General features: G+C 38.5%; 1 protein-coding gene across 5 annotated transcripts in view; it reads right to left on the minus strand.

The window, feature by feature from the left end:
- The window catches only part of Elp4 (elongator acetyltransferase complex subunit 4), a 214,685-nt gene that overhangs the window by 157,963 nt on the left and 36,122 nt on the right, over nt 1-20,600 (minus strand). For 4 of the 5 annotated variants that reach the window (XM_045157135.1, XM_045157136.1, XM_045157133.1 and 1 more), the window contains exon 5: nt 10,733-10,875. In XM_045157135.1, the coding sequence (XP_045013070.1) occupies nt 10,733-10,875 (143 nt within the window). The remainder of the gene's footprint in view (nt 1-10,732; nt 10,876-20,600) is intronic. The other variant, XM_045157134.1, reaches the window with a different exon arrangement.

The raw sequence follows: 20,600 nt of genomic DNA on the forward strand, positions 1-20,600 counted from the left end.
TCCAGTGCTGGGATTACAAGTAGACTGTCACACCCACCCAGCATTTACATGGGTGCTGGGGATCGGAACTCTGGTCTTCAAGCAACATGGCAAGTGCTTTATCCACTGAGTCACCTCCCTAAACCCTCACCACTGTTGCTGGTGTCTGAGTTCTTTACAAATCTGGTGTATTAACTTTTTCTTAGACACATGGCTTTTCCCCATTTCTTCATTGCCTATTCACCCTGTTTATTATTTCATCTCCTGTGGAACAGGGTGAGATTCTTTCATTTGAGAACAAAAGTAAAAATATAAAGCTAACAAACACATCTTCATCTCCTTGTTTAGCATCAACATGAAGAAACTAATCATTAGTGAGCCTTAGATCTTTAAAATAAATTTCTCAAACTAGAATTCTAGAAAAATAAACTTTTTGGTTCAAATAAAATGAGAAAAAATCAATACATTTAGGCATTCTAATAGCAAATATTTACTTTTGAAGAATAAGATTAGACAATTTAAAATGAGGTTCATTTATGTCTTACTAAGATACTAAGTATTAATGGCAACCATACTGAACATTTACAATATTATACACATACATTGCTAAAATTAAGTATCTCTTGTATTCACTGGAAACTTTGGTTTTGTTATTAACATTCAATTTCAAGGACGTTTATTGAGCCTCATGGCCCAGGTTCCATTTCCTAGGACCCACATAAAGCCAGATGCACAATGTAGTAAATGCACCTTCAGTTTGTATACAGTGACAAGAGGCTGTGGTGTGCCCATTCTCTCTCTTCTACCTGTTTCTTTTTATATTTTTCAATCCCAACTAAATAAATTAAAAAAAAAACTGTCTAGAGGCAGCTCATTTTGAATTATGTATGTTATCTTCCCTCATTTTAAAGAGGTATTTTTTTAAAAATTTTTGTTTATTTATTTGAGAGCGACAGACACAGAGAGAAAGACAGATAGAGGGAGAGAGAGAATGGGCGCGCCAGGGCTTCCAGCCTCTGCAAATGAACTCCAGATGCGTGCACCCCCTTGTGCATCTGGCTAACGTGGGACCTGGGGAACCGAGCCTCGAACCGGGGTCCTTAGGCTTCACAGGCAAGCGCTTAACTGCTAAGCCATCTCTCCAGCCCCCTCATTTTCATATTAAAACAACTCTATAATTTGTCTTTTAAATTGTAATAACATATAAAAATATACAAACTATAGAGATTGTGAAGTCTATTTACGATGTCATTACTATTACCCTGAAGGCTGTCATTTACTGATGCTTTTTATCTAAAATCAACTTTGAATCTCTTTACTATGAAGCTCATCTAAGAGTCTAAGGATGTGGACCCACCTGCAATAGTTTGAAATGCTTGTTTCTCTCTAAAGTCTTGTTTTTTTCCAAATGTCTATTTTGTCTCTAATCTGCAATAGTGTCAAGAAGTCTCCTTTTCTGGAGGAGACTAGGTCATGTGGGAGGAGACTTCATGAATAGGATCAGTAGCCTGGTAAATGGGCAAAAGGAGCTTGTTTGCCCCTGATGACATGTGGGCTGGTAGTGAGAAGACATCCACTATGAAGAAAGCACATCTTCACCAAAAAACTGATTAAACCGATACTCCAATATAGGACTTGCAAGTCGCCAGAACTGTGACAAGTAAACTTCCATTATTTAAATTGTTTGGCTTGCTATGTTTTTGTTGTAGCAGGCCAATGGGACCAAATCATCAACCACCAACATTTATACCCACACACATACTGTGTTTTCCTGCATGTGGCCATAGGTGTATACACCTTAACCTACAAGATGTTTCTCCAGGATGAAGTCATCTGAATTGCCACTGCAGTAAGAATAAGTCTATAGGGCTGGAAATATGGCTTAGCAGTTAAGGCAAAGCCAAAGGATCCCGGTTTGATTCCCCAGGACCCACATAAGCCAGATGCACAAGGGGCACATGCATCTGGAGTTTGTTTGCAGTGGCTGGAGGCCCTGGCATGCTCATTCTCCACCCCCCTCTCTCTCTGCCTCTTTCTCTCTCAAATAAATAAATAAAATATATATTAAAAAAAGAATGAGGGCTGGGGAGATGGCTCAGCAATTAAGTGCTTGCCTGTGAAGCCTAAGGACCCCTGTTCAAGGCTCAATTCCCCAGGACCCACGTTAGCCAGATGCACAAGGCAGCGCATGCGTCTGGAGTTTGTTTGCAGTGGCTGGAGGCCCTGGCGTGCCTATTCTCTCTCTCTCTCTCTGTTGCTCTCAAATAAATAAATAAAATGAAATAAAAAAAAAGAATAAGACTGTAGTCATGTGAGTTATCACTGCACTGAGGACTAGCATGAAATCATCTGAGTTGTCATCACACTCAGGACCAGGAGAAAGTCATCTCAGTTACCAATGCACTAAAGACCAGGATGAACTCATCTGAGTTATCACTGCACTAAGGACCAGGATGAACTCATCTGAGTTATTACCATACCGAGAACCAGGATGAAGTCATCTGAAGTATCACTTGTACTTTGTGCACTAATGCACTAATTCATCACACAGAGAGTGAGTACCTGAGTCCTAGATTCAAGGAAAAAACAGAAGAGAAGAAAACTCATTTTCTTCAAGGATTTTCCAAGTTGGAGAGAGAAGACACACATTTAGAGAATAAAAGTTTTGACAGAAGCATGAGCAAAAGTGAGTAAGAATGAGTGGAGCCTAACCTTATCTAGAAACATAACAAGGATGGATTATTGAGATCACATGTAAGCTAGTAAAGAAACCTGGCAGGAAAAGAAAAGTGAAATGACTTCTAGAACCATAAGTATTTTTTCCATCCTATTGCCATTAGACTTGTGTATAAAATTCTCCTACAGATGCCTAGATTTCTCAGAGTTTAATAGGTAGGAAACGTAAGGCAATATAAAAGATTGCTAGGTATTGTTTGGATAAATGTATAAATGTAAAGTTTTGATATTCAATGAAACATATAAAAAATAAATATATCTTACTTACTACTAAATATATGCAAACTAAATATTCAAGACCTACCTAGCCCACTTGTAATTAAAAACTGACGACACAGCTCAGTTGGAGCATCAGCTGACACCAGTGCTGCTGCGTCTGTCTCCTCCAGAGTCCACACGCTGGTACTGTCACAGTGAAGCCGGGTGTTCAGCAGCTGATTAGAACTTCCTATCCCTAATAACACTTGGGCCCTTTTAATTGAGAATTCATAAAATATTTGGCCACTTTGTTTCATGTAAGGTCACAGCATTTCTTCTCCAACATGATGCAACAACAAACTGCCATCTAGGAAGTATTGGGTAGCCCTCATTGGACAACCAAGCCCACCAGTGTCTACAGAAGTATGAGGAAATGAACTCTTGTTTCTCTTAAATTATTCAACATTAAGTGCTTTCTTATAGTAGCATAAATAGATAAAAACAGGTTGCCATAACAAAATACATAGGGGGTTAACCAACAAGAATTTATTTTCTCCCAGTTCTAGAGACTGAAATAAAAAGTGGCGGAGCTAGCAGGGTTGGTGTCTGGTGAGAGCAGACACCCTTGGATTGCAGACTACAACCCCCTTGCTATGTGCTCACATGGCCTTTCCTTAATGCATGCTGAAAGGAAAATGAGAGTTCCAGTTTGTCTCTTCCTCTTTTATAGGAACACCAATCCCATGAGACTAGGGCTCCATGTTTATAACCTCATTTGTCTAGGCCTAATGGTCTTCCTAAGACCTGTATTAGAAAACTTTTCTCGTCACTGTGACACTTGACAAGGAAGGATTTGTTATGGTTCACAGTTTCAGTTCATCACGGCAGAAACATGGTGGCAGAAACAACGGACAGAGGCACCAGGAGGAAGGGCAGAGAAAGGGACTGGAATAAGGGGCAGTTACAACCTTCACGACCTGAACCAGTGCCCCTAGTGACATACGTCCACCATGCAGGCCCACCTTGTAAAGACTACATGGCCCGCAAAACAGTGCTAACAGCTGGGGAAGAAGCGTCCAAACAGGAGCCCACCAGGGATATTTTGGATTCAAACTATCACAAGGCTGTTTCCAAATAATATGATGTTGGGGGTTAGCACCTCAACATATAAATTTGGGGAGGACACACAATCGGTTGGTCTGTAGTAGGTTAGGCAGTACATTAGTGGACTTGATCAACAGAACACTAAGTTACTGTCCCAAATGCAGAATAGCAGTATCTTTCTAGTGAGGAAACAAAGCTGTGCTTAGTCACATCTGTGAGCAAAGTTTAATTTAAAACAATATCAAATTAAAAATAAATCTACTACAGACTCCTTTTCAAAACCATAGATCATTTAGACCTAACGGACATCTACAGAACTTTCCATCCCAATAAGGATAGCAAACATCAAAAAATCAGCTTTTTAAATTATTCTTTCATTACTTTAAGATCCATATATCTCATTTAGGACTGAAACATAAAAGATTTGAATTTTGTCTTATTTTCTTTCAGAGACAATGTTTCTAACCCAGATTGGCCTCAAACTCACTATATAGCTGAGAATGACTTTGAAATTTTGATCTTCCTGTCTCTACTTCTCAAGTGCTGGGATTATAAGCATGTACTACCAGACCCAGCTCTTCAAAGATAACTTGGAAACAATATTGTGATACAAATCACATTTCCCCTGGCCCAGAATTTAATCCTTAATTAATTTATTTTTTTCTTTTTCCTTTTTTGTTTTTTTGACGTAGGGTCTCACTCTGGTCTGGGCTGGCCTAGAATTAACTATATAGTCTCAGGGTGGCCTTGAACTCTCGGCAAACCTCTTACTTCTGCCTCCCAAGTGCTGGGATTAAAGGCAATTAATTCATTTTTGTCCAGAAAGTTTTGGTCCTTTTTCAGATGTTTTTATTTTTCTATTCCAGGCTGTCAAGTGCTGATTTCATTCCTCATGATGCCTCCACATTGGTGGCTATATTATATAGTACATGCAGCCTGGCAAATGAGACGTCTGCAGAACAACTAAATGTAGTCTTTTAGTAAACTCACTGCACTTTCTTATCTCTTTTTCTTTTTGTTGGCATGAATGTATGGTGTGGTATGTAAATGTACATTTTTATGTCTAGACTTTAATTTTAAAATTTAAAATATATGTATGAACATGTTCCATAGTCAAACCTACAATAATTTTAGATTAATTACAGCAAATTTCAAATGACCCTCAGTATTAATTATAAAAAAAACTTTGTGCTATCAATAGTGCCTTTAGAAATTATAAAACTATATATTATTTCCTCACATATGATAGTGGGACACAGCTATATGCTCTAGTCTTAATTATAGGAAATGTATAGACAACTATAAGGCTTAGTTTTATTGTTTTATAAATGAACCAGTAAAGTTCAATTCAGTGAAATGAGCACACACTTTTCATAAATTAAAATAAATCTCACATGGTAAAGTACCCATATTCAAAATTAATTTAATTACATGTTTAAAGTTTAATTACATTTAATTAAGCATTTAAGTTTAATATGATATAAATGAATTATCAGTTAACTACTGTGAAATGAAATAGTGCCTTGATAATTAAAATCTATAAATTTTCCTATTCTATGCAAAACTGCTAGTTTTTAAAAAACATTTAGCAAGCATATTTTTAGATATTACAGGGCTATATCCTCACAGCTCATTAAGGTGTACTTCTGCTGATTCCCAGTCTAGTGAGTTCACATTTGCTGTCCCAGTCAATGCAGGCGGCAGGGGGCAGAGGATTTGGAAACTTGGAGTGTTACCTTATAGTCTGCAGCAATGGTAATGTCACTTAGCATCTCTAACCAACTTAAAAAAATTCCTTATAGAAGGAAGACAATATTATGTCTCTCAGAGGGTTGTTGATAGACTAAAATGAAACAGATTATAGTCATATACCCAGAACAGTACTTGACTAGGGCTAGGCATATAATTCAAGTTATTTTTGTTCCTCCCATAATTGAATTAAAACCTTGGGCTGGAGAGATAGCTTAGTGGTTAAGGTACTTGCTGCAAAGCCAAAGGACTCATGTTCGACTCTCCAGGTCTCACAGAAGCCAGATGCGGTAGCACAAGCACATAAGGTTGTACATGTGCACAAGGGGGCGCACATGTCTGAAGTTTGATTGCGGTGGCTGGAGACCCTGGCGTGCCAATTCTCTCTCTCACATATTAAAAGACAAAAAAAAAGGCAGTCTGTTTGGCTTGCCTCAAAAAAAAGAAAACGAATTAACAATGTACTTTCTGCCATAAAAATGTTTCAAACTTAAAATAAATTATATACATATATATAGATGTTTTTTTGCAGGTAGGGTTTCACTCTAGCTTAGGCTGACCTGGAATTCACTATGTAGTCTCAGTGTGGCCTCAAACTCATGGCATTCCTCTTACCTCTGCCTCTCAAGTGAAATATTTTATTTGTTTGTAAGGAGGGAGGGAAATGACGGGGGCAGGGGAGAAAGAGATACAAGATGCCTGAACCACTTTGTACATCTGGCTTTATGTGGGTACTAGAGAACTGAACCTGGGTTGTTAGGCTTTATAGGTAAGTACCTTGATAGTTCAGCCATCTCTCCAGCCCCCCCCCCAATATTTTTTTAATTATACAAGTAATGCTGCATATTTTTAGTCTATTTCATATTCACTTATTTATATTACTTTCAATTTTATTTGTGTATGTGTCTATGCCATGTGTACGTGTGAAGGCCAGAGGTGGACTTTAGATGTCTTTTGCAATCATTTATTGAGATAGGGTCTATAACAGCCTGGAGGTCAGTCTGGCTCACAGCAAGCCCCAGGGCTTCTCCTGTTTCTGTCTTTTGGAACTAGGGTTGCAGGCATGCTCTGTGACATGTATTTTTGGGTGGGTGCTGAGGATGCTGCACAGTAGCACTTCACCAACTGAACTGTCTCTCGAGCCCCAGTTACGTTCTATTTGATGCATGGTTTACTTTATTGTTGTTGTTGTTATTATTATTATTTTGGTTTCTCAAGGTAGGGTTTCACTCTGGCCCAGGCTGATCTGGAATTCACTATGGGTCTCGGGGTGGCCTCAAACTCACAGCAGTCCTCCTACCTCTGCTTCCCAAGTGCTGGGATTAAAGGCGTGAGCCACCATGCCTGACTTGTTTACTTTATTTTTGTGTTGCCAGGGATTGAACCCTGGACCTCACACATAGTAGGCATCCATTCCACAATGGGGCCATATCCTTAAGTCATATTTTACAGTCATCTATATCCTTGAGTACTCCATGAAAGGAGGCAGCATGTAAATACTGTTAGCATAAAATTCTAAGTCCAAGAGAAATAACTTTGAATGTGGTTGTGATCATTTATTACATATGTATCTTGTGTTCATGTATTTAGTTCAGTGTGTGGCCAAAGTTTATAAGTATAATCAACACATGGTTTCAAAATTAACGAAAAGTAAGTAATATTAGTACAGAAGGTTTATTTTTGTCTTTCTTCACCCCCAGTTTTTACACAATGGTACTTATTATTTCCCTGAATCTAAGGGATCTGCTCAAAGGTAAGGTAGGATAAACTCAGTACCAGGTTAGCTTTTCATTTTTTAAAAAAATCAGTGATCGTTTCTTCCATAACACAAAACAACAAAAGCGAAAGACACTAAGTCTTTTTGAAGTAGTAAAGCAAAAAGAGACAGATCTAACAGATTATTCCTTGTTGCATCACTTGAAAGTTGAGCCTTGGATTAAAATTTCTTTTGTAAATTTCATATGTACTTTTATAGAACAGGGACACTTATTTTTAAAGATGATTTGAGGTAATACAGGTAGAGTGTATAGAAAAAGTGTCTGACACAAAGTGGCCATTCAATACTCTCTCTCTCTCTATATATATATGTGTGTGTGTGTGTGTGTGTGTGTGTGTATACATACATATACATACATACATACATACACACACACACACACACACACACACACGCACACACACACACACACAGAGAGAGAGAGAGAGAGAGAGACACATAATGGACAGTAAAGATTGCTCAGTGGTTAAGGCACTTGTCTGCAAAGCCTAATGACCTGGGTTTGATTCCCCAGTATCCATGTAAAGGCAGATGCACATGGTGATGCATCTGGAGTTTGTCTGCAGGAGCTAGAGGTCTTGGAATGCCCACTCTCTCTGTCTTTGCTTGTAAACAAACAAATATTAAAAAAGAAAATTTTTTTTGCCGGGCGTGGTGGTGCATGCCTTTAATCCCAGCACTCGGGAGGCAGAAGTAGGAGGATCGTCGTGAGTTCGAGGCCACCCTGAGACTACATAGTTAATTCCAGGTCAGCCTTAGCTACAGTGAGACTCTACCATGAAAAAAAAAAAAAAAAAAAGAAATTTTTATATATACTAATATGAAAACCACTCTGAGGTAACACTTTAGTTAAGTCTGTATCCATAGAGAAGCACATTATAAAGTGTAAAACATATTTGAAATAGACTTATTATGTTCACTAAACTCTCACAAATTACTTCTATACAAGACTATAGCCGGGCATGGTGCTGCATGCCTTTGATCCCAGCACTCGGGAGGCAGAAGTAGGAGGACTACAATGAATTTGAGGCAACCCTGAGACTACGTAGTGAATTCCAGGTTAGTCTGGGCTTGAATGAAACCTCACTTCAAAAAAAAAAGCCACCTCAAAAATCCAAATAAAATAAGATATATTTTTTAAAAAAGAGACTATAGATATTTAAGTCATTTAATATCATAACTTTCTGCCTTCTGCCCATTAAATCTCTACTTAAGAAATCATTTCACTTTAGTACTCTTAGTGCTAAAGAAAACAGAAGTTATACTCCAGATAGTAGCTTACTGCAATAAGAAGTGAAATTAAATGTTCTTCACATTTTATAAATGATTCAATATCAAGTACTGTAGCTCTCAGAGTTCTATTTTAATAAATTATTACTGGCATAAAAAGGTTGGTTATTTTAATATTTAAAACTGTTCATTGTAAAATTCACCCTAATTTTTCTTACCACTGAAATTACAGACTGTTTTATTTATAGCATAATTAAAAATAGAAAGCCAGAATATAAATAAGGCATTAGAAAGTATATACTTTGGGATATAGCTAGTCAATAGAGTGTCTAGCATGCACAACATCCTGGGATTGAGCTCAAGTACTACTTAAATGGACATAATCCCAGCTCTCAGGGGCTGAAGGCAAGAGGGCTAGAAAATCAAGGTCAATGCTGACTAATGTAATAGTGCCATCACTGTTAAAGGAGTAACTAACTGTTCTCTGATTGAATTTTAGGCTGCTTTGAACATACCTGGTACTGAGAACAGTCAAAAGCCTATGCTTCTTGGGCTGAAGAGATGGTTCAATGGTTAAAGGTGTTTGCTTATAAAGCCTGACAGCCTGGGTTCAATTCTCCAGTACCTATACACAAAGTGGTGCATGCATCTGGAATTTGTTTGCAGTAGCAAGTGCCTTCTCTGCTTGCAAATAAAATAAATAAATTTAAAAAAAGCTTATGGTTGGGGAGTTCATAGGCCTTAGGAAAGGAGGTCATTATTGATGTTTGGCTAAATGAATATGTACATCCCATCAAATTGCTCTCTCAATACTTGTTTATTCTAATAGATTACTGCTACTTTCATTTTTGGCTAGAGAAACTTTTTTTTTTTTTTTAACAGATGAAGTTGACTATTGGGAAGAAAGGAGGCTCATCAAAATGCTGAGAATAGTGACAGTATAATGCTCAGTGCTAAATGAAATATCTCAGTCATACCTTTTAAGGTTCAGGGAGCATTGCAGAAGAGGGACAGAAAGAATTTAAGAGTCAGAGATAGGGTAGAGTGCTGGGGAAGGCTGTATTCTGGACATATAACGTGTGTTGATTTCATGACTTCTCAGAAACTGCCACTAACTGCACAGGACCTGTACAATATTGGAACCATCAACACCCCATCATGTATGATGGAGGACAAAGCAAAACAAAACAAGACATCAAAACAGAAAAGGCACTAATTGTAAAGAAGAAAGGGTTCAGTGGAAGGGGTTGGGAAACAAGGACAAGAGAAAGTAATGAGAAAGGATAATGGTCAAAATATAAACATGTATTAAACTTGTCAATAAAACAATTTATATAAAAAAGAAAAAATCCTAGGTCATCCTCAGCTACATAGCAAGGTCAGGCTAAGCTATATAAGACCCTATTTTAAAAAAAATGCTGAAAACAAATGTGTTTAGTTTTAGAAATAGTATTTACTAAAAAGTATTAGCAGGCAGTATTATTTTATTTTACACAATTCTGTGGCATACTAATGGTTAAGAACTTGTCAGGTATTGGCATTGTGACCTAAACGGTCCTGCTTGATTTAGAACTGGTTCCAATTTTATTAAAAATAAAATTAGCAAGGAATTGTGACCTCCTACTATCTATAATTCTTAATTTGCAAACTAGAAAAACAGATGGTTCAACAGTTATATAATCAGAAAAAAACATAATAAAATACTAGTAAATATATGTACAATTAGTTATATATTTTATCAAAATTAATGCAAACTAGAAAAACAGATGGTTCAACAGTTATATAATCAGAAAAAAACATAATAAAATACTAGTAAATATATGTACAATTAGTTATATATTTTATCAAAATTAATGCTTATTCTTGGGACATATTTCATTGATGCAATAAAAAACACAGCTAGAATGTAATCTATTAATATTCAAAATCAAAATTTGTTATTATTTGCCATTAACTTACCAGGATTCTGGGTTCAGAGTTGAAGATAATTTTTCTGGAAGAAAAAATCCATGCCATTTTGAATCCTCAAGGAGTTTTTGAGGGATCTTCTTTGATGCATCATAATAGTGACCAAATCTTGAAGATGATACTGGACCAACCTGCTAAAATATCCATATTGGTTGTTCAAAGTTTATGTTTAAGTAATAATTTTTTGTCTTATATTCAGAAAAGCAGTGATATTTATATGCAATTTAATGCTAATAGAAACAGCTGATATGCATAAACTTACTAAAGTTCAAAGAAAACCATGTATACCCAGGAATTATACACCTTTATTAATTTTTTATTAAAGGTAGGATAGAACCTAAAAGTTGGGAGGATCCTCCTGTACCTCAAAATCCTGGACCAATTTCAAACACACACACACACGTACACGCACACGCACACACACACACACACACGCGCACACACACGCACACACACACACACAGAGAGAGAGAGAGAGAGAGAGAGAGAGAGAGAGAGAGAGAGAGAATGGCCTCTATCTAAACCTGACCTATTAACAATTCAACCTGGCAACAGCTTCCAGTAAAAGCTCTGATCCAATCTTATATTGCTGCCATTGTCCTGAATGCTACAAAATTGGCAAACTTGAGAAAATTCATCAAAACTAGATACTCTCCATTGAATAGTAGAACTCATGAAGGGATAGTTTTTTTTTATTTCATTAAACAATAATTTGCTTGACACTAGATATTTGCATTTAAGATTTCAAAGATTCATATTCTTAAATCAAATGTCTATAAACATCAAATCAAAGAAAATGAAATACATGACTTTAAAGTCAAGTAGAAGCATTTATCTTAGATTTGGTTTGTGGGTTTTGACATTTACTGTGCAACTAAAATGGAAAGTTCATACTTGCTTTAATCTAATCTTTTCAAAGCAATTACAATAAGTACAGACTTAATATTCCTAAAATACAATTCTCCATTTACTATGAAAGGAATGATTAAAATATATTTCTTAAAATTAGGGCGTAAAGTTTTTAAATATAAAGTTATTAGTCTGAAGCAATTTAAACAAGGTCTGTTCTTTGGCCTATAATTGATTCTTTATCCGGATTATAGTTCAGAATGTTTTTACTGCAATCTCTGCAAGAGCTCATCTTTTTATTGTGTAAGTCCAAGCCCCCTTAATGTTTTAGAAAGGCCTTGACTAACTGAACTTTGATCTGATGTCTTCATTGAGAAAAACACCAGGTTGCCTATTTCAGATGCAAATCCCTCTAAGGCCCAATAGAATTTAGTAAAGACAGCAAGAAAGAAGAAACCACAAGTTTCCAGGATTCTCTTTGAGACTCCTGGGGCACACTGGTGTCCTTAATCCATGCAGCAGCATGGATCAAGGTAGGTGATAACCTTTCCTGATTCAAAAGGATAAGCAGTGCCTGCAAACTGGGTGGAGACTAGGATTTGGCAATAATGAAACACCCTGCAATAAAAGCTTGCTCTATGTCAGAACTTCTGAAAGGGCCCCAATGTACCACATTCCCAGGCCTAGTGGGGAAGCTTGCAAAAGCCTACCTGAACCAAATAAGCATGAATGATCTATTTTAGAAGACTGGCCATGAGGAGGAGATACTTCTCACATCTTTTAAGTTTGAATTACTAAATTCATTAGTGGACCGAAGGTTCTTGAAGTCCTATGCCCTCAAAGAACTTAACTGCCCAAAAGCGAAGTGCTTTTGCTGTTAATGTTTTTAATTACAATGATTCAAGGCAGAAAACTGTCTGACATTGTGTACATACAACACAAGTCCATTAAAATATAAACATAAAATTGGAAGCTTTTTAAACTATAATAATTATTAATTTATTTAGACATTAATATAGCAAAATATTCATAAGGTATACACAAAATTTTATTACTAATTAAAGACTTCAATCTTTTAATAAAAGGAAAATAAAACAAACACATTCTTACAGGAAGAAATAACAGCAATTTTCTTTTTCTGTTCAATACACATGTGGTGAACATACAACCAGATTTCTGAGACACTAAAACCTTTTTAAACTTTAAAAGAAGAACTTTAATATTTCCTCTAAAAAGGATAGCTAGGTAGTTTTAACCCAATAATGGCTATCCATAACAAAACTATAATAGAATTTATAAACTATCACCATAACCAGTCCTTTTACTCAATATGCTAAGTACATGTTATTTCAGTTTTAAATATGGAAACATTTTTTTGCCAGTCCATTAACTAGGTATGCTAAGAACATGTTTCACTTTTTTTTTTTAATTTTTTTTGTTCATTTTTTATTTATTTATTTGAGAGACAGACAGAGAGAAAGACAGATAGAGGGAGAGAGAGAGAATGGGCGCGCCAGGGCTTCCAGCCACTGCAAACGAACTCCAGACGCGTGCGCCCCCTTGTGCATCTGGCTAACGTGGGACCTGGGGAACCGAGCCTCGAACCGGGGTCCTTAGGCTTCACAGGCAAGCGCTTAACCGCTAAGCCATCTCTCCAGCCCCATGTTTCACTTTTACATGAGAACTTTTGTTGCACATTCATAACTGTCTTCACCTTTGTCATATGTGGAAGAGAGTAAAATAGAAGCAACATTTTACTGTGCTAAAAGAAAATGAACTCTGATTGAGGTAGAAAAGAAAGCAGAGCAACAAAACAGTGCCACACTACAGCTGTACCAAAGGGAGTACACATTAGACATTTCTTTTCTGTTCTTTTTCTTTTTTGGGTTTTTCCAGGTAGGGTCTCATTCTAGCCCAGGCTGACCTCATACTTACAACTATCCTCCTACTTCTGTCTGGGATTAAAGATATACACCACCTAGCCTGCCATTGTAATCATTTCTTATTTCTCAGCATGGGATAACAGAAAGCAAAATCCAAACAATTACCTGAACTGTAGGTAATAATAATTTCATTAACATTTTATGATAAGCTAATCCAATAATGGGAATCAGTATATAATAAACTTTAACACACTATGTAAATATTATTAATGTATCACATACTAGTCACCAGAGAATCAGAAAATTCATCATTGTCTTTGTAATTATATTGACTTATTGAAAACATATTAGTTGGTCATCTACATTCTTGTGAAGAAGGATAGGAGAAACCTAACTTTTTTTTTTAATGAAGGATAGAAGAAAGTTAACTTTTTAAAGGTAGTTTCAGTTAGAGCTTGAGGCCCAAAGAGAACAAGGAGATACTACCCCACATGCTACCTGACCCTGGCACAAGAATGGAGCTCCTGGCAGGACTGGAACTCATATCTGATCAAGACTGATCTACAGTGCACCCTGCTGCTTGCAGTCTAGCATATCCCCCAAAACTACGAACCAACAGGGTCTTTCCCTTGCATACCTGAACCGAGCACTATAAAGGCTGCCTTCAGACTCCTTCTGCTTTCTGTGTGATTTTCAGTGGATTCCCTCTCATCTCTACTCAGACACATATGAGTCTGGCCTCCACCCACACTGGGGTGGGGTGGGGGTGCGTAGTGGAAGAGCACAGCATTATTTCTTGACCTGAACTTTTCTGCTTGCCTGTTTTATAGTTTGGAATAATTTCCCACTTTGATCACATGTACTATTTTCCTTTGGTCTCTAATTTACCAAGTGTATACTTCCCTTACACATAAAAACACAGGGCATATGCCATGCATAGCCTTCTTAAGTCTCCCTATACAAGTGCCTAGAGTCTACTTTCTACATGCCAGCAGCTTCACTCTAATCACTTTTTAAAGGTCCCAGTTTCTCTTAAGTGAGCTTTCTACATGCTTGTAGCTTTAGTCTAGTTTTTCTTTAAAAGCCTTTTTATGAGCTTTGACATGCCTGCAGCTCTATTTGAATCCTTCTTTAAAGACCTCAGTTTCTCTTAAATCCCAACAGTTCTTAAAGAAACCCCAAAATTTGTGAGTCCCCCTCAATAGCCCTAATAATTCATAATTTATCTTTCTCGAGTCTGTCTTTATTAATTTTTCATTAAAGGTAGGGCAGGACCCAAAAACTGGGATTTGTAAATCCTGGAGGACCCTCCTAAATCCCTGAATCCTGCATCACTTACATGTCCATCACAGGATTGTCATGGCTGACCCCCTAAATTATAACAAGCACCTAATTCCTAACAGCCATGACTTGCTGGAGCCATTATAGTGGAGAGCTACAAAACTGAAGTTAAATCTCAAAATATATTATAGGCTAGCAACTTGCAGGGTAAGGAAGAAATACATGTTAACAATTAAATAGGGAAGAAGGCCATCCCCACCTAGGACAGAAAATCATAATCAGTAGTGATGGAAAAAATATTTTTAACTTTTTTTTTATTCTTTGAATTGGCTGCAACACTTATTCATGCCTTAATAAGCCATTATTATTGATTTTAAGATGTACACTTTTGTCAGACTCAACTAGAAAATTCCCAAGCTGGGCGTGGTGACACATGCCTTTAATTCCAGCACTTGGGAGGCCAAAGTAGGAGGATCACCATGAGTTCGAGGCCACCCTGAGATTACATAGTGAATTCCAGGTCAGCCTCGGCTAAAGTGAGACCCTACCTCAAAAAGAAAAAAAAAATATATATATATAATCCCAGTCTAGTTGTACATTAAAATATGCTATTTGCTACATTTCAGGATAAGTGATTTAGAGAAGACTAAAGCAGTAAATGAGAAAGTTTTCTTTTATGTAGAATAACAAAGGAAGTCACCCTAGTGCAGTAAATATTTTAGTAAACTAGTAAACACCTGGGGAAAATGGGAGAATGAATAAATATAAGACTATTCAAAAATCATGATTTATAGAAAGCAATACTTTCTGGGTCATCTGGCTTCTGTATGACCTTGTGCAATAAAAAAAAAGTCAGAAGAGAGAGCAGATTCTATCCCTAAGAGCAAGGAAGTAAAAGTACACCACCACCGAAAAGGACAACTGAAGAGGAAGAAGAGAAGGTGACACAGGGCAAAGGAGGCAGCCGAGCTTCACAGACTATGCATGCCCAGGCTGCTGCTGCTGCTGGCACTCATTTCACGTGGCCTGTGCAGGGTCCGCGGTCAGGTGACAAGCTGGGTCTGTTCCCCAGCGAACAGAGTTGTAGTAGCTCTCAGCCAGAGAAAGGTTGGGGATTCAGTAAGCTATGACTTGGAGCTATGAGTACCTTGGGCAGAGACAGTTAGGATAGCACTGGCCCCCAAAGCTGAACTTTTGCATGGGGTCCAATTCTGAAAATCCTAGACTGACAAGGGAACCACAAAAAAGAGGCAAGTATGCTGGACCCTGCACAACCTTATTGATGGGTACAGTTATTCAGAGGCAGGAACTATGGGGAATTGTTGGGGAAGAAAAACCAAACCAAACACAAAACTTCAACAGGACCTGAGAGCTCTTTGGCAAAGGTAAACACAAGCATGGGCTCTCTTTCACAGCCTCTCAAAGAGCCAGGCACCAGATCTTGTGGTGTGTGTGTGTGTGTCTAAATTGCAATCACCACCACATTGGAGAGAAGTCTTTAGCTGGGGATCCCAGACCAAAAATCTCTTAAAGAAACCTGAGTTTGAGACCTAAGGTCCCACAAGAAGGGAGAACATGTTCAGTTAACTTGTTTAAATCGATGAGAACTGGTAGTTCTCTCTTCTTCAGCAAAGGCAGCTACAAAAACAAAACCAACCAGATAAGCAAAAACATGCCAGAATGTGGGGAAATCAAATTCATCCTGACTAGGAAAACACCGATTGATGTCATGCCAACTTACTTTTAATTTTATTTCTTCAAATTTTTAGATTTATACCTTTATGTTCTAAATATCCAGCTCTATGAATATCCTTCTGTTGCTGCCCCTATCATTTACTATTTTCTCCAACTTCTGTCCCATATACTTGCTTTCTCATTCATATTTGGTCCATTTCACACTCCTTTACCTTCTTACTTCCCAGTTATTAATACTCAGCTCTAAAGAACAATAGACTATATTTTTTTCCAACACTACTCAAGTGACTGTCTATGGACCTTATCAGGGGCGTAAACAAGTCAGTGTATAATAATGCAGGTTAATACTAAAAGTGCCAAATAATTGTTTCTGTTATTTCAGTCAGCTTCTGCCCTACGTAGTAGTGGGGAAGATAAGCCCAAACAAGACAATTCATCAAAAAGATTCACATAAAACAAACAAATAACAAAAAGAAACAAGCAATAGAAGAAATAACTAGAGGACACATTCATTTCAAACCACATACAAAACAGAACAAAGACACAAACACTATGAGAAGACAGGCCAACATGACACCTCCACAAGCTTAGAACTCCTCAATACATAAAACTAAAGCTATAAGATTACTGAAATGGTAGAAAAACAGCTCATAATCTCACTTTCAAAAAGAATCATGGGCAAGAGTGCTGCTTATATGGCAAGCATGATAACCTGCACCAGGGTGAATGAGACAGACACTGAGGACAATCAATCCCTACCAAAGTAGAAATCCAGTAGCTCCTGAGAACGCAACATTGAAGTAGACTTAAAATACACCTGGGGCTGGAGGGATGGCTTAGCAGTTAAGGTGTTTGCCTGTGAAGCCAAAGGACCCAGGTTCGATTTCCCAAGATCCACATTAGCCAGATGCACAAGAGGGCACACATATATGGCTTTCATTTGCAGTGGCTGGAGGCCTTGGTGTACCCATTCTATCTCTATCTCTGTCTCTGTCTCTCTCTCTCTTTCTCTGTTAAATAAACAAACAAACAAACACCTACCCACAGCTCAGGGAATTTTGCAGAACAGGGGGTAGAAAGATTTTAAAGATTATAGAACTAAAATAATTTACTTGGTTAAAACTATCTGAAAGACAAGTGTCACATGTACTCTCTCATGTAAGGTTCCTAACTGGAACCAACTGGAGAATATACTAATGGTAGTCAGTCCCAGGAATATGGGCATAAAACTTGAATGAGACCAGTATGAGAGAAGAAATAGGGAGAGAGGACAGGAGTTATCTGACAATTTAGAAGAAGGCAGAATATTGGAGGTGAGAGGGTAGTGGAGGGGTAGTGGGTGGGGATACAATTACACAAAGGTTAAGACATGAATTGGTTCCCTGTAAACCCTCATCCTGACCAGCATTCTACAAAATATAACCACCAACAAAGGGGAGGAGGACAGTCTGGAAAGAAGTTGGAAAAGGCTTAACTTTAAAACCGTGGACTGTGGATGATAAACCCCAGGCCCAGAACTGGTTTACCCTGCACAGTGAGCTGTTGGCCAGGGAGACCCATGAGGTTCCCAAAACAATGTAGGCCATTGTCAAAACACTTGATTACCTGCCAGAGATAAAAGGTAAGACCCTATTTCTGAAGACACCACAGGCTGCAGTCACAGGACATATGAATGTCATGCTGGAATTGAAAGGGAAAATGGCTCCCTCCTAGCTAGCCCTCACAGTGCTGGAGAGCCCTATGGGAGCTATTGGAGGACAGTGGTCACCAATAGCTTAAATAAGCAGGGGAAACTACAGACTACAAAATCAACCAGCCAGACAAGAAGTACACACTTGTGCAACAGTGGCATGCAGCCTCTACTGGAAACCAAGTGTTCTTTGATTGAACATGAGGCCTGCTCAGTGGGAGAGAATGCTTATCTGGTACTGGAAACCAAGTCAGAATCCACTGTCAAGAAACTCAGCCTCTTCAGAGGGAAGCCACACTGCTCTCTGGAGAAGAAAAGTGGGCCTGCATAACTTCGTTGACCAAAGCTGGTCTTACTCTTAGTTACAGAATATGTTTTATTTTTCAGGTGACAGAGAAAATGGAGGAGAGTCTAGATTCATCAAAAAGACAGAAAGACAACCAACTACCCACCACGAGTCATGCCACCTCTACCATGGCCCAGGAGAAATTGCAAAGGAAGTGATGACATAAATACTGCACCTGACTTCCGGTTAAGATGGTGGCATAGGTCACACCAAAGCAGCCTAGGGGGGAAAAAAGACCAAAAAAACTCAGCAAAATACACACTTTTACTAAAAAATGAGGCATATAGGAAATTGAAGCAGCAGTGGAGAAGTAGAAGAGATCCAGAGCATCCAAGCCCACACAGGCCGGCAAAAGCAGCCCCGGCAGCTTCACCAACCACGGCGGTGCACCAGAAACCCGCCAGGCTCAGCTCAAGCTGCAGGAAAAGCCAGGTGCGAGGACTTTCCACTCACACCGGCACTCTCTGCAACTCAAGAAACGTGAAGGGAGAGCAGCAGTGAGCAACGGAGGAGCAGACCACGAGGTAGAAGAACACCTGGAACAGCCAGAGAACCAGAGCAGCTGCAGCTCCCTTTCTCCCCCACCGCCTGACCCCAGCTCCAGCAAACAGAGCAGTGAGTGATCCTGGGACCCAGCCACGCCAACTTGGGCTGACAGCGGGACCCAAGCAGGAGCAGAGTCCTGCAGTAACATCAGCAACTCCGGCACCGGTAATAGCGGCCCCAACAGCAGCAGATCTAGTAGTGGCAGCAGCGGCAGACCCAGCAGCAGCAGCTTCAGAGGAAGCAGCAGCAGTGGGCCCAGCAACAGCAACTTCAGCTGCTGACAGAACCAGCAGAGGCAGCTTTAGCAGCAGCAGTTCCAGCAGCAGGGGTGCTGATCTGCAGGGCCACGGTTGCCAGGTTCGGTTTGCCCCGCAGGAAAAGCCAGTGCCCAGCTCCAGAAATCAGAACAGCAGCCCAATGACCTAGGCAGCAACTTGATTGAGACCAAAACCATCCAAAGTAACTGGGATTGCACCAGGAAGGGTCTCACTTGGTCACAAGCTGACTTGGATCCCTCAATAGACCAGAAATCTTAACCTCTATGTTGATAGAGGATCTGGTTGTTATAATAACTACTCTGGCATACATACTTGGGGCTGTTTTTGATTGAATGGGTACAGTGTTTAGTTAACTTTTAGAATCTACCTGTATTTTATTCCACTCAGCCTACCTGAATACTCCCATAGCAGGGAAACTCAACCCCTAGGAGCACCTTTGTAGATACTCTGAGAGTCTTAAGAGCCACACCTAACACCTTAAGCTTCTACCCTGAAAATATATAACGTCAAATCAATTGATACAGCTAAGAATACCCAGCTAGCTATAAACTCCAAGCATTTACCTAATCCAAGATGCAAAAATATATAAATTCTAACACAAGAAACACTAAAAAGCAAGACGATATAAATCCACCTAAAAGTATTGATGCATCAGAAATGACCTCCAGTGAGAACGAGTTAGAGGAAATGCCTGAGAAAGATTTCAAAAGAATGATTGTAAATATGTTCAAAGAGGTCAAAGAAGAAATCAAAGGAATCAAAGAGGAAATCAAAGGAATCAAAGAAAACACAGGACACCAATTTAACAAAATAATGAAGTCAATACTAGACATAAATAGGGAAATAGAAATAATAAAGAAAAACCAGTCAGAATTACTAGCAATGAAGGACACAGTTAATGAAATAAAAATCTCTGTAGAAAATCTCACCAGTAGAATGGATGAAGAAGAAGACAGAATGTCTAAGCTAGAAGACCAGGTAGCAGATCTAATACAGTCCAACAAAGAGAAAGACAAACTTATAGAAAAGTATGAGTGGGAATTTCAAAATATTCGGGACGCTATGAAAAGATCCAATATAAGAATTCAGGGCATAGTAGAAGGAGAAGTACTCCACTTCAAAGGCATAGTAGGTGTCTTCAACAAAATCATAGAAGAAAATTTCCCCCAAATTGGGAAAGAGGTGCCAATGCAGATACAGGAAGCCTTTAGAACCCCAGCCAGACAAAACCGGGAAAGAACCTCTCCTTGCCATATTATAATCAGACTTCCAAACACACACACCAAAGAAA

Source organism: Jaculus jaculus, chromosome 8 (genome assembly GCF_020740685.1).
Source record: "Jaculus jaculus isolate mJacJac1 chromosome 8, mJacJac1.mat.Y.cur, whole genome shotgun sequence".
NCBI lineage: Eukaryota > Metazoa > Chordata > Mammalia > Rodentia > Dipodidae > Jaculus > Jaculus jaculus.